This window comes from Mustela putorius, unplaced genomic scaffold (assembly GCF_011764305.1).
Source record: "Mustela putorius furo isolate JIRA1106 unplaced genomic scaffold, ASM1176430v1.1 tig00003845_pilon_pilon_pilon, whole genome shotgun sequence".
NCBI lineage: Eukaryota > Metazoa > Chordata > Mammalia > Carnivora > Mustelidae > Mustela > Mustela putorius.
Genome location: NW_025421998.1, coordinates 64,560,784 through 64,575,012, shown reverse-complemented (window position 1 = coordinate 64,575,012; position 14,229 = coordinate 64,560,784). Strand labels below are relative to the sequence as shown.

Genomic DNA, 14,229 nt, shown 5'->3' with positions numbered 1-14,229 from the left:
ATCAATATCAGTAATCACAAATATGAATTGGGACAACACACTCTAATCAAAGACAAAGTTTGGTAGACGGAATACAAAAGCAAAACTCAACTATGTGTCCCCTTGAAGACATGCATTTTAAATACAGATACATGTATTGATGGGAGAAAAAGGGATAGAATTGTTTTGTGAATAACATATGAAAGCTGCAGTGAATATAAATATCTGGAATATTCTAGAGAAGGCAAAACTATATTGCAGAAAGGAGATCAGTGTTTGCCTGGGCTAAGCTGGAGCTAGGGGACCCACTGCAGAGGGGTTCAAGGGAAATTATTTCAGTGCTGGGAATTTTCTATATTATGATTATGGAAGTGCTCATACACCTATACACAGTTGTCCATATTTATCAAACTTTACTTATAAATGAGTTCATTTTATTGTACATAAATATTTCCTCAATATAGCTGTTAAAAAATAATAGCCAGTTTGGCCTGATTTCTTCCCTTTACTGCCTGCCTCTCATGCAGGGTTATTCCCTAGTGAGAACTAGTATCCCAGTCAGTCCAATTATAAAGCCACCCAAAATAGGAAAAGGTAGAGAAGAACAAATCTGGCCAACAAAAGCTTTCCTTCGTTACCTGGGACGATATGTTGTCATGCTGATCTAAGTCAGATGAAACTCAAAAATGGGCAATTCATCAGGAATTAGATTAGCTTTCCTTTAAACTGTCTCCTACTACTCATGAGCCTTATGTTTGGATGGTGATATGACATAGAAAATATATTTATTCATATTTCATTTTGAAAATAAATTTTTAAATATGTATTTCTGAATGTATATTGGACTTTCCTGTTAATTTTAATAATATGCTTGTTATTTGGTTAAGTGGAACATGAAAATACAACATATTTAATTTCATTTTTATCCTTAAATGTTGAACTTACATTTTATGAAATGATGCTTTATAATCTTTATTAAATAAATTAGTCTCAGGGCGCTTGGGTGGTTCAGTCAGTTAAGCATCTGCCTTCAGCTCAGTTCATGATCCCTGTGTCCTGGGATGGAGCCCTGTGTCAAGTTCCCTGCTAAGCTTCTCCCTTTCTTCCCCACTCATGCTCTCTCTCCATATCTCTCTGAAATGTCTCTCTCTCAAATAAATAAAATCTTAAAAAAAAAAGAGTCTCCAAAGATCTTAGAGCTACTTTATAATTTATATATTTTCCTTGCATTATGACTACATTTTTAATATGGATATATATGTGCCTTTTTTTTTTTTTTTTTTTTTTTTTAGGCCTGGTTGCAGTATGCTGGAAATTTGGGATGTGGAAGACCCTTCCAATACAGCTAATCCTCCCTTATGTAGTGTCTTGCTCAAGGATGGGAGGCCTTACTTCACCACAGTATTTCAGAATAGTATGTACAGAGTATTAAAGGTTAACTGAGAACAAAACCCACCACACTGTGGTGAAAACAAGTGTGTAGAAAACACCCACTTTGCCTTATTTGCATTAATAAAAATCACAAACTTTAACAAGGGGTCCTTAAAAAGAGAAGATATTAAAAACAATCTCAGGTTATTTTGATTACCAAAAGGTAAATTATTTCATCGGTTTCCATTGAATGTCAGCCTTTTAAAGCTTGTTATTTAAATGATTAAATCATTTCATACTGCATAAACAAATGTCCATCCTAGAAGTTGTAAAGAAAAAAAGATCAATGACATTTAATAATTTAAAGGTAAATGTCAGTCCATTTGTACCCAACTAGATGCTTCAGATTTTCTCTAGTACCAGCATGCACCAGCTCAGGCTCTTGAAACCACTTACAATATATTAATGCAGTTTCTGAAATGACACTTCCTTAAAATCCTGATACTAATCACAGCTTCTTTACCTCTGTGAGGAAATTTGTGTGTAACCATGTGTTTATTAAGGTTGTTTTTGCTTTTATTAACCCTCGGGAAAGATCTTTACTAGCTTTTAATAGTTTTTATTATTTCAAGTTAAATATTTTTAAAAACAACTTATTTAGTAATGTTTTAAATGTCTTGAAATGTATTTACCCAACCAAATAAGTATTTTCTATTGATTAGTTCCCAGCTGAGGTTCAACAGGTTATTAATCTGTCTTTATAATCCAGTGAATTTTCTTTTAACATTCAAGTAAAATAAAAACTGCTATGATACAAGACCAAATTTGGGGGTTAAAACATAAGCAGAAAAGAAAATCCAGCTAAGTTTATCATTTTTAAGGTTCTAGATCCTGAATGAAGCAAAGGCATTTTTCATCTCCACAGCCCTGAAATTCAGTGGACATAGTCTTTTTGATCACCATCTTTGTAATAACATATTTCTAAATCCTCATTTATTTTTGGTTTTGAATAAGGAAATTGATGTTTTATATATCTCCTCCTCCAATATGAAACCTGTGCAACAGTAATGCTTTGAGAGTGGAGAATAATTATCTTGAAGATACTGCCGAATGCAAAGATAAACACTAGAAAACAAAGATAAACACTCAAGCAGAGAACTGCTTGAGAGACAGTAAATATGCCACATCTGTAGTACTTTAATATCTGCTTTAAATTAGTCATCTTGGAGTTTTTGTAATTCCCTTATGTTCTTGGCCCTCTGCATTTGGACTAACAAAATTACTTAGTTCTATAGGTTAGTTCATGTATGGGAGGTAGGAGATTATATTTAAGAAAACTGATAAAATTATTTTTCAACTTTTGTAATTGTAAAATATTTTAATACAGGATACAAAACATCTAAGAAAGCATGCCCCATTTTATCAGTATTTTCAAATAACTTATTTGGGCCTAAGTATGGGGCAAAGAAGGAAAGGAGACTTAACATCTAATATTCATAAAAATAAAATACATTTTGGATGATATTTTCATAGGCAATATTTTAAAGAAGTTGGTAGAAGTTTTTAAAAGAAGAGCTGTATTAGCTAATAAAATATAAAAGTATACTTATGTGAATTGACATAGGATAACCAATAAAATTATTTTCAACTTTTATAGTCATAAAGTATTTTAAACACAGGATGCAAAGCAAGCTAAGAAAGCATGCCACATTTTACTTACTTCAGCATTTTCAAATAATCTGTTTTGGTGTGTGGGGCAACAAAGAAAAAATATAAAACCTAATATTCATAAAATTAACACAGTTTTGATGGTGTTGTCATAAAAGCTATTTTTTTAAAAGTTGTAACTCAACAACAGAAAGGGAAGAATAGTATTAACTAGTTAAATGTCCCATACAGATAAAATGTACTACTATGGATTGTGTTACTTTCATGTACTATGTATATTTGAAAATTAAAAAAGCACTTGAAGATCCTCTGTGTGTTTTCTATCTTTTCTCATCCTTTACTAAGCATACATTTTGACATTGAAATAATTCCAATATGAAGGTAGAAATCACAGGTCCCTGAATTTATCAACAGTGTTTACACAGGCAGTGATCTTTCTTAGCTGTTTAAAAACAACTCTGCATCATCTCACACAGAAGTCAGTGTACTGTGATGGAAATAGTGTGAGCTTTGTAACTAGATGAGTCTAATTTTAAGTCCTGGCACTTCTGTTTACCAGGTGGATCACCTACCATCCATTTGAACAATATCTATTGAGTGCTTACTATATGCCAGGCACTGTGCTAATTCAGCTCGGTCATGTTATAGGACTGAGCTTCAGTCTCTTCACCTGGAAATTAGAACTCACATTACCTATTTGACAGTGTCCTGATGAGGATTAGTAAGGTGGGGTGTTAAAGCGCTTGGCACATGTAGGTAAGTCACTCAACAAATGTTCGTTCCATACAGTCGTTCTCCCTGCATTCTAAATAACCAGCTTAGTAGTATCAAGTTATATAGTAGGTTATTTCATCTCGGAATTTCAAACAGTTCTACCTTTATTCTGTGTCAATAAATAGGAATACTGGGCTACAGCTTGCTTTTGTACGAATAAGGCTATTGGCTTCTTTCCTGTACATATTGTTTATTTTTTTGAAATGTGAAGACTGCGTGAACACTGCAGGTTGGGTGATGATAGATTTTCCTCAGAGCAGGGCAGTGTCTTCCTTCGTTTCCTATGCTTTTATTTATGTGCACCTATTTGAAACTGGCTAGAAGTGAGTTGCACACAAGCTACAACAACCCCCCCCACACTTTCTGCTTGTCAGAATCTGATGTACAGCTTCAGTGAACAATATGTGTCTTCTACTCTTCTGCTGCTAATACACACCACATCAAAAAACAGAGTACTTTTCATGTAAATTTTAACTTTTAAAAAAAATTGCATTTGAGAGAGAGAGAGAAGAGGAGTGGGGGGAGGGAGAGGGAGAAGCAGACTCCCAACTAGGCAGACAGCCCGACACGGGGCTTGACCCAAGGACTCTGAGATCATGACCTGAGCTGAAGGCAGACATTTAATAGACTGAGCCACCCAGGCACCTCTCATGTTGATTTTAATAATAAAACTATATTTCATTTGATAAGTGTCTATTATACAAGAAATACAAACTCATGGAATTTTTGTTTTCAAAAACAATTTGAAAGAAGGATAAATATTCAACAAGAACCATTACTCTCCGTTTTCTTCCAACTGGTAGGCATATTTTGCTTGTTTTCTTTTAACATAATTTAATCCACTTCAGGTTTTGTTCTTTACACAGCAGATGTGAAAAAGTTTTACAGAGACTATTTTAATGGCTACCTAATATCCCATCAGGTGTGTGTTGGCAGGGGGGGACCCTACTGAGTGATTTCCACGTTTACTCCTGCATGTATGTGTTATGTAGAACAGCACTACAATGGATATTTTAGTGCAGTAAGATTTTTAAATTTTCAGATTATTTCCTTAGGATTGTTTCCATAAAGTTAAATTTCATTTTAAAAATGTGGATGCCCTTAAAGCCTACAATGCAGTTCACCTCAAATTGCCTTTACAAAAGGATTATACACACCACCTGAAGTCCATATGACAATACTCATTTCACAACACCCTCATTAACATTGGTCAGGCTTATTAAAATTATTTCTTGTTAATTTGTGACACTCAGAGTTATTCATTAATTTACATTTGTTCCATGGCTTCTGTGGTTGGGTACCTATTCACATCTGTTAAATGGCTGCATTTCCTTTTGTGTATTGCCTCTTTGCATTCATCTGCATTTATATGTGTCTAGCCCAGCACAGAGAATGTCTGTGTTACAGACACTGATTTTTTAGTGACACCATCTTGTCATTGTTCAGTAATGTTGTTGAAGTTGCCATGTGAGTTAGGATATTCTTACTACTCTGTAGGCTGGAGATTATACTTCAGCTGTTTAAAGTAGTTTATAATTTGTACCATATTCAATATATCATATTTAATATTAAATACCAAGTCTCAAAGTCTCCGTGCCTTACCCGTTTATTTTATTTATTTTTTAAGATTTTATTTACTTATTTGACAAAGACACTGCAAGAAAGGGAACACAGTAGGGGGAGTGGGAGAGGGAGAAACAGGCCTCCTGCTGAGCAGGGAGCCTAATGGGGGCTTGATCCCAGGACCCTGCAATCATGATCTGAGCCAAAGGCAGACTCTTAATGACTGAGCCACCCAGGCGCCCCACCTCACCTGTTTAAATAGATTCAGTGATCATAATTCACGGCTGGATACTGTCAACTTTGTAAATTATGTATGAAATTTCTGAAACCATTATTGCTCTAAACTGGGTTGCTTTTTATAGCACATAGAAAGCAGGATTAGTAAATTTTTAACAGTTTTGGCCTCATGTGAACTAGTGGAGTTTCATGTCCAATAAAAACTCCCTATGTTCTTAATCTTTAGAAAGTATATTCTCTGTAGCTCTGTTCATATTCTTTGATAAATCCATTGAGTCTCCTCGAAAGAGGGAAGGTTAGAAATAAGGGGAAGGAAAATCTCTTTTTGAATATTCTATTTTAACCATGAAAAGCAAAGGGAAAATTTGAAAAGAATAGCTAAGTATATAACTTAATGCATAAAAATAAAATTTAGATGGGTCAAGAACTTAGAACTTCTAAAACTGAACTTTTAGAAGGAAATGGGGAAATGCAATTTAAAACCACATGACAAAATATACAAGTCTAATAGTAATTGGTGAGAACAGGGAGCAACAAGAACTCATGAAACTGTAGTAGGAGGACAAATTGATACAGCTCTCTTGGGAAATAATTTGTTATTACCTAATAAATTTTTAAAAATACGCAGTCCCTGCAACCTACAATTTTACCCTAAAGAAATGCTTGTGCAAATATTCAAGGGAAAACAGTTGCAGGAATAGTTCTGGAAACTGGGTGCCTGGGTGGCTCAGTCAGTTAAGTGTCAAACTCTTGATTTTGGCTCAAGTCGTAATCTTGGGGTCATGGGATCAGGCTCTGCCCAGGGCTCCATGCTCAGCACGAAGTCGGCTTATCCCTCTCCTTCTGCTCCTCCCCACTGTTCATGCTCCTTCTTTCCTTCTCTCCCCTCACAAATAAATAAGTAAACTTTTTAAATCTTAAAAAAAATATTTATAGAAGCATTATTCTTATCTTGGGAGGACAGAAGCTGAAAACAGCCTAAAGGACCACCAATAGACCAAATAAAATGGAATATCATACAGGAGTGAAAATGATCTATTCATGTATCAGGAAGACTGAATCTCAAATACAGTGTAAAGAATAAAAAACAAAGTTACCAGGCATGGGACATGTGTGTAAATATGTACGCCACTTATATATAGCCTAAAAGCAAAGATCGATGGCAAAACAGTAAAAACACAGGCACGATTAATGCAGAGCATAGGCGAGTGATCACTTCTAGCAGAGAACGTAATCCAGGAGGGACCTCGGCTGCTTCAACCATCCTGTTCAAGTTCTTGACTGAGTGTTAGGTAGGTAAGTGTTCATTTTATAGTTCTTTAAGATCTACATATGCTTTATAATGTTTGATATATTTTACACTCTTCAAAGTAGGGCTCTGATATCACATCAATGGTTCTTAAACATCAGATTCTCTTCCAGTAGCCCTTGTGTGCTTAAACAAGCATCAGGAGTTGTTCTGATGACTGAGGTCTAGCTAGCCAAGCATTGTCAGCCTGTGTCATTGAGCTTCCACTCGTGTGTTACTAGTTTCTTGAAACAGCAGATGGTGTGACAGTGCCTTTATTGAACAGCGAAAACGTAATAAAAATTTTGATAGAAATTTGATTATTTAAAAATTTTTTCTATGAAAGGAATTCACGTGCACTAAGGAAAAGTTGGAAAAATCCTGAATAGTAGTGAAAAGAAAAAATATGATTTTCTAGTACAGCTTTTTAAAAATTGCCACATCATGGTTCATTGGGCTTTGAAGAAAGACAGCATTCATAGAAATTGTATTACAATTCATAATTCATTTTGTTGTCAAGATGAGCAATATAATGGCTTTGTCGTGGCCTTAAAATAGCGTCCATAGGATGAGAACTCTGTATTTGCAACCAAGCACAGTAGATTTGATAGCCTATGTCTATTAGATACCCATGTTCCATATAATATATAGAAACATTACAAATTGGATTTTTTTTTAATGTCAAGATTTTTACTGTCCAACTTGAAGATAGTACATTGATTAGGACTTCAAATTAGGCTCTCTGTTTCTCTTGAATCATGTTAAATTATTTTTTTAACCTCTTCTGCTGATTAAATACCAAAATTAGAAAGAAATACAAAATGAACCTACTTAATAACACATCCATAAAGAGCTGGTTTTTTCCAATAGAAAAAAATTTCTAGCCTGGGTTTCAGTAATATTAAACAGGAGACCTTGCTTTTCTTTGAAATGATGCCTAATCAAGTATCCAGTTTTGAGCTTAGATGCTAACTGGTGGTAACCATCTCTGACAGACGCCCTGGCACAACTGAAGGGATACTTGAGCAGACCCTGTCACTTCACAGAAGTCTTTCCTCCCATAGATGCTGCTTGATCTGCATCTTAAAGGGAAGGTAAGGGGCACCTGGGTGGCTCAGTGGGTTAAAGCCTCTGCCTTCGGCTCAGGTCATGATCCCAGAGTCCTGGGATTGAGCCCCACATGGGGCTCTCTGCTCAGCAGGGAGCCTGCTTCCTCCTCTCTCTCTCTCCTGCCTCTCTGCCTACTTGTAATTTCTGTCTGTCAAATAAATAAATAAAATCTAAATAAATAAATAAATAAATAAATAAGGAAGGTAAGAAGTAACCAACTCAATGGGATGGTGGAGGGGGAAGGCACTTTCCAGGGAGGCAAAGCAGCATGTGCAGGAGCCCAGAATCACTGAGGCCCGTGGCTCGGTGCACATCTCAGTCCAGGACGTGCACTTTGGTTCTGTGAAAGCACGGGCATGCTCCTGTAAACTGGACAGAGACAAGCAGCTCATGCAAGTGGCAGGGTTTAAGAAAATCCGCCTCCGCTGTGGGAAGATGGAGTCCACGCCCTTACTCTCCCGTCTGGCAGCTCCGGGGCTCCATTTCTCTGGAACCTTTATAATACCTTCCTCCCGGAATCCTGAGGATCCAGCAAGAAACCCCATGTGGGAGTGGGTCATCCAGTAGTATACTTACGGTCCATCTTAACTCCTGAAGACGTCGAGGCAACTTCGAATTGGATGTGCATAGGAGGCGGCTCTGAGAGGTATTAGTAATCCGAAAGGACAAATCACAAGATCCTTTTCATTTGGCTTTGAATCATGTTAGAGGAGCTTTTTCAGACAGAAACAAAGAGAAAAAAAAAGAACTCACTTATTAGGCTCGGCTGAGATTAAAATTCATTTGTACCCCTTGAAGGCATATAGACCATGGCCCTTATTTTTAAAATTCCTCGGAACAACTGTGCTAATGCATGGATAGGTACTGAGATGACTCAGATGAAGCCACAAAGGCCCTTTATGGAAGACGCTGAACTGATTAGAGCCCCCAAGGATGTAGGAACTGGCATCTACAGAAAAGTAGCTCCTCTACTGGGGCGGGGGGGACCTTGGTCACACAGCGCCATCGGAGAGGCCCAGCGGATACAAAGAGGATCTTAACAAGAATAAGTCTTTTTAAACTAGTGTTGTGTGGCAGCCACAAAGGCACATTACCGTTGGGACAGTTCTCCAGGGAGGAACTTACTGTCCAGCAGCCAGAGTAGAGTTCGCCGACCATCCCCAACCTGCGCCCCGGCAGCTTCTGGCCTGGCCTCAAAGAGGCCCCACTCTTCTGAGCAGTCCTGAGGGGGTGACAGCATGGCGGGTGCGAGGGCCTGGCCATTTCCGCCCAGGGCTGGACTCCCCAAACGGGCAGCCTCTTCTGTGGAGCTCCTCACTGAGTCAGCCCAGACATGCTCAGGCATCCCTTGCTCCTCCTCTCCGGGGTCTGGGATGGGCCTCGCAGCCGTCAGGCCTCCTCACCCAGCTCACTTCCTCTCAGGGCCATATCTGCCATCAAGCCCCTTGCCCTCCTTTCTCCATCTCAGCTTCTGTTTCCTGAGGACATTGCTAGGTCCGTAATCAAAGGCGCGAGACTGATACAACGTGAAGGTCAAGCAAAGCTTTATTTTGCTCCAAGCATCAAGAATCAAACCGACCAGTCGGAGGTGCCTCTTACAGAGAGGGCGACCCCTCCAAGCCTCACAGACTAACTTTTAAAGCACAAAGGCCATGTGGTTGAGCCTGGCCACACACAGGTGGCCAATGAGACTAACACACAGAGAAAGCTGCACAGTCATGCTAGGTCACACACGGGTGGCCAACTGAATTACAATTCACCCCATAGTAGCTATTTGAACTAGCCTATCACCTTGGTCAGAATTGGCGCCCAAAAGGTGGGGCTCACACTCCTTGCCACTTATCCCTGCATCCGGGCTCTGGGCTCTGTTATCTCCACCTGACCTGACCTACCCTTGTATTTGGGCTCTGTTACCTGGGACTGGCCAACCATATTATACTAGTTTCCCAGACTTGCTTTTAAGTAAGTCCCCTTGGGGGAGGCAGGGTCACTTTAAGTTTTACTGCATAAACAATAAAATGGCTGTTTAATCCAAGATGGAATTGTTCTGGCTACATAGGCCCTTAACGACATGAGCTCATCTAGGCAGATTACTAGCTCACATCCTAGGCAGAGCAAGTTCAGACTTCTGTTTCAGTCTGGCGGGGTATCTGACAGATCCTGTTCCTCCCTGTGTATGTGGGTTTTACAAATACAGAGAACCTTACTGACTGCAGAAAGCCTACTTTCATTCATGCTACTTGGCCATGGATTTTCCTGACCATTCAGAGATGGTGCCACCGACAAAACGCACCCTACTGGGGTGCCCAGGGTAATTCCTAGGAGCCTTTTTGCACAGCAGCTATTGTCAAGAGAGGGGACCAGACCTTATGCCTATGCGATGCCCGTCTTTTCTCACAGTTCCGGACACTCATCAGATCGCAGGGTTCTCCAAATGGAGAAAAGTCATTTGAGAAAGGTAGAGACCAGGCATTCAAGCCATTAAGGCACAGTACATTCACACTCTGCAGATGAAGAGTTAAATGCTGAAATTTGGTCAGGATATTAATCTAGCCTAGTCCAATTATTTTAAATGATGAGTCAGGCTTTATTAGACTCTCTTTACAATATTGTGAAAAGCAAAACTATCTTAATCTGAAATACAGACTTGTTTGTTCCCCCACACTTACCAAAAAGTTTACTGTATTATGAAAACTGGTTTAATTTTTTTTAAGACCCTCTGAAAGCATGTAGAAATTCATTTTATATATACTTAGTGCCATCTGCTGGCTGTGATGTATCATAACATCTGTCATGAAATAGAAAAATTGTTAAGTAGCTAGTTTGCATTTGTTTTAACAGGTAACAGGAGAAATTGGGAGAGAAACAGAACTCACAGAACAAACTGCACTTTTGGTTGTGATTATGTTGGCAAACGGTGATAGAACAGTCATTCCTGGCTCTTCTTTGCCCTACCCCTCTGCACTATGACTTCCGTCTCTCTCCGCCTTCTGCCTCTGGAGCTTCTCTTTCATTTTCACCCTTGCCTCCCTGTCCAAGAGCACAGGTGCTGCCAGCATCACAAGTGTCACTCAGCAATAACGAACTGCAGAAATCTCCAGCGTCTCTTTGTCCCACCTGGGCTCACATCGTCCCTTCAATCTAATAAGGTCTCCCCTGTCTTCTGGCTTCCTCTTGCTGCTCACCCATCAACTCTCTGCCCAGAAGTCCCTTCCTCTTGGAAGTGGGTCCTGCCCAGTTCCTCCGTGGTCCGCTAATACCACGCCACTTGCCATGTTGTCTGATTGATTAAAAATTATCTGTTTGCCTTCAGAAGCCTCTTATTGAGCTATGCACCACTTACAGGATGTGTGTCTAATTTCCTTCTGGGTTCCTCCACCCAGCACCGTACCCAGAACATACGAGATGCTCAGTAAATGTTGCATGAAGGTATAATGTGGAAAATGGTCAGGTGAAAGGGAAAAACAGAGATAGGGTGCTTGGTGATCCCCTTGGGTCATTTTTCTCCTATTTTCTGTCTGTACCACATGGCTAACTTATCCAAAAATCATTCAATATATTCCTAATTATTCCTTAAGTAGCCAGCACCACATTGGATGTTCTGAGGGACAAATCCAAAATATTAGGATGTGGATTAAGACTGGGTTTGAATCCCTGCTCTATCACTTACTGAGCTATTCATTTGACACTTAAAATTTTCCTCTGTACACACTAGAGGTATTAAGGGGTATCCCTCAAAATGATCTGCTGAAGTAAAAAATGAGATAATACCCATAAAATATAAAATAGGGTAAGCGCCCAGCAGGATGCTTTCTGTTGCTCTTTTTGTCCTTGTTCTTGCTAAAGTCAGATCAGCACAGAGCACCTGCTGACTGGGTTGGGTGTCCAGTCTCCACTCAATACTTTTTTAATTCTTCAGGGACCGTCCGTTCCCTCTAGAGTCTACTACCAACACCTCACGAGGCCAATAGGGGAAGCTTTGCAATGGTGTTGTTTCTCTGATGAGGGCTAACTTAGTTCTTTAATTTGAAGAAGCCATTATGGGAGACTCAGAAAATGCACACAGCCTAAATATATGACTATAGCTTATGTGGCAAAACAGCGATGGCTATAGTATAATGGTATTTTAAGTTTTAAAATAACTTTGATTCTTCTCAGGTGTTCTTTCCCTCCAAGTATAAAATAAGAAACACGATGATACAACCTTTGGAGTTTGGCTTCTGACATACTCTTCACCAGTAAAGGCAAAGCAAATTGAAATAGATAAATGACTGTTTCTCATTTGGAAATGCATCTAAATACCGTCGAGGGAGTTGAGGTGCTGGGCATAAATTTTACCTTATGTCACAGCCTAGTGAGTGGAGGACGGGGTGTGGGGGTGGAGGTGGCTGTCTCTGTTTACTCTTGGTGGGACTTTGTAAATGCTTCTCTAAATTTGTTTTACAGCAGATGATTTTACCTTCACAGAATCAGAAAACAAGAAGGCAAACAGAGGCAAAGGTTCGTGCCTTGGTTCATTTTCTTAAGAAGATTTTATTTATTTATTTGAAAGAGAGGGAGTGAGAGAGAGAGAGAGCGAGAGAGAGGGAGCATGAGCAGGGGGAGGGGAGAAGACTTTTCCTGCCAAGCAAGGAGTCCGACCTGGGGCTCTGTCCCAGGACCCACTCACGCGCCCCAGGCATGGTCCTTTAGTAAGTGATTCTGTTGCTCTTTTTCCTACCTTCTACTCCCACTGCCTCAAACAAGGTGAGAAGGGGAGGAATGCTGAAGAGAGAAGATGTGGAGGGAAAGGGAGGAATTGGTGGTTGGCAGATGGTAGGTGTCTGGGTTGCGCCATGTTGGAACAGCTTCCCAGAACCTCTTATTGGGTAGAGCCACATTGCAGACATTTCTAGTAGGACACTTGGGGTTTAAAATCATCCACATAGGTTGGAGAGTCAGTCTGGCCTGCCTCAGATTTTCTGCATTCTGCACTCTGTATTGACCATGGCTTTTACTTACCATAACAGGTGATTCTCTTTGGACAGTATTTTCCCACTACTATCACCACCCAAGAAAAAACAAACTTAAATGTCAATTTCAGAATATTTTAGCTAATGCCATGTCTGATATTAGGTGGTTTATAATTATGGAATCACATGCACTCCTATAACATAAAATATTCTATGTCAAATACCTTCATACTTTTAAATCTTCACACACACACACACACACACACACACATGCCCATACTTCTATTCAATAGGTCCACAGTATGCCAGAAGCAGGGCCATAGAAAAGTAGAAAGAGACCCTCCATGAAGAGACTTTTTGCCAACACCATTCCCTCCTGCGGGAAAATTAATATAGTCACCATAGTAAAGGCAAGAAATTTGGTGTTATAACAATTTTCTCAACTGAGTCTCTGGATACATCAAACATTAGAAGATAAATATGAGAGTATAGCAAAAGTATAGAGACTCTCTACAATGTCCCCTATTTTGTTCTCCAGATCAGAAAAATAGGAAGAAAATTTCTGCTTTTTGTTTTAGGTTCCCCACTATGCTGATAAAGACTCCAATTGCAGAACAATGGCATTTTGGTGCCTTTACTCTCTACTTACTTTCATTTTCCTTGAGGGTATGAAATGCACTTTAATAGGAAAGCAATTTCTTGGTATGCCTGAAACCCAGTTCAATGCCTGGCTTCTCACAAGTACTTGGTAAATGTTTTCAGAATAAGTTTCTCATTTCAAACAGATCCCACATGCATGGTTCCCATGGAGAACCAGAACTGGGCAAATAAGGGAAATCAGTGGGGCTCTTGAAATTAAAAGAAGAAAGTAGCTGAGCATCTTGCGGTGTTGCTCTGATGGAGTCCACTCTTTGAGGACACATATCTACCTTTCCTGTGGCAGCTGCTTCTCTCCTGCCTGACCAGCAGAACACCCTTTTTGCAAGCAACTCGCTCTAGTTTGGATTTCTAAGGGCATTTTGGCTCTAAAAAATCCCGTGTTCTGTGTGTGACTCATTGGCGCTAACACTTTTCCTCCAGGGGAAGGGGGAGAAAAGAGAAGCAGCTAAAAACACACAAAAATGTCAAAATGACCAAAGCTTTTGGATTGGGGGTGGGAACTAATGTGAGCCCTGGAGTTCTGGGGAGGTCTATCAGCACAAGAAATTTGAGGACATAGGTAAAATAATGAAAATACTTACGGTTGATAAACCCAAGCAAACATGGGTAGCAAAGAGACTGGAGGGC

The 14,229-nt window shown here is 39.4% G+C and overlaps 1 protein-coding gene across 1 annotated transcript in view; it reads left to right on the top strand.

Annotated features, from left to right (window-relative positions):
- The window catches only part of DPY19L2 (dpy-19 like 2), a 94,110-nt gene extending 90,788 nt beyond the window's left edge, over positions 1-3,322 (top strand). The window contains exon 22 of the mRNA XM_004741979.3: positions 1,272-3,322. Coding sequence (XP_004742036.1) covers positions 1,272-1,422 — 151 coding nt within the window. The 3' untranslated portion in view covers positions 1,423-3,322. The remainder of the gene's footprint in view (positions 1-1,271) is intronic.
- The last annotated feature ends 10,907 nt before the right edge of the window (positions 3,323-14,229 follow it).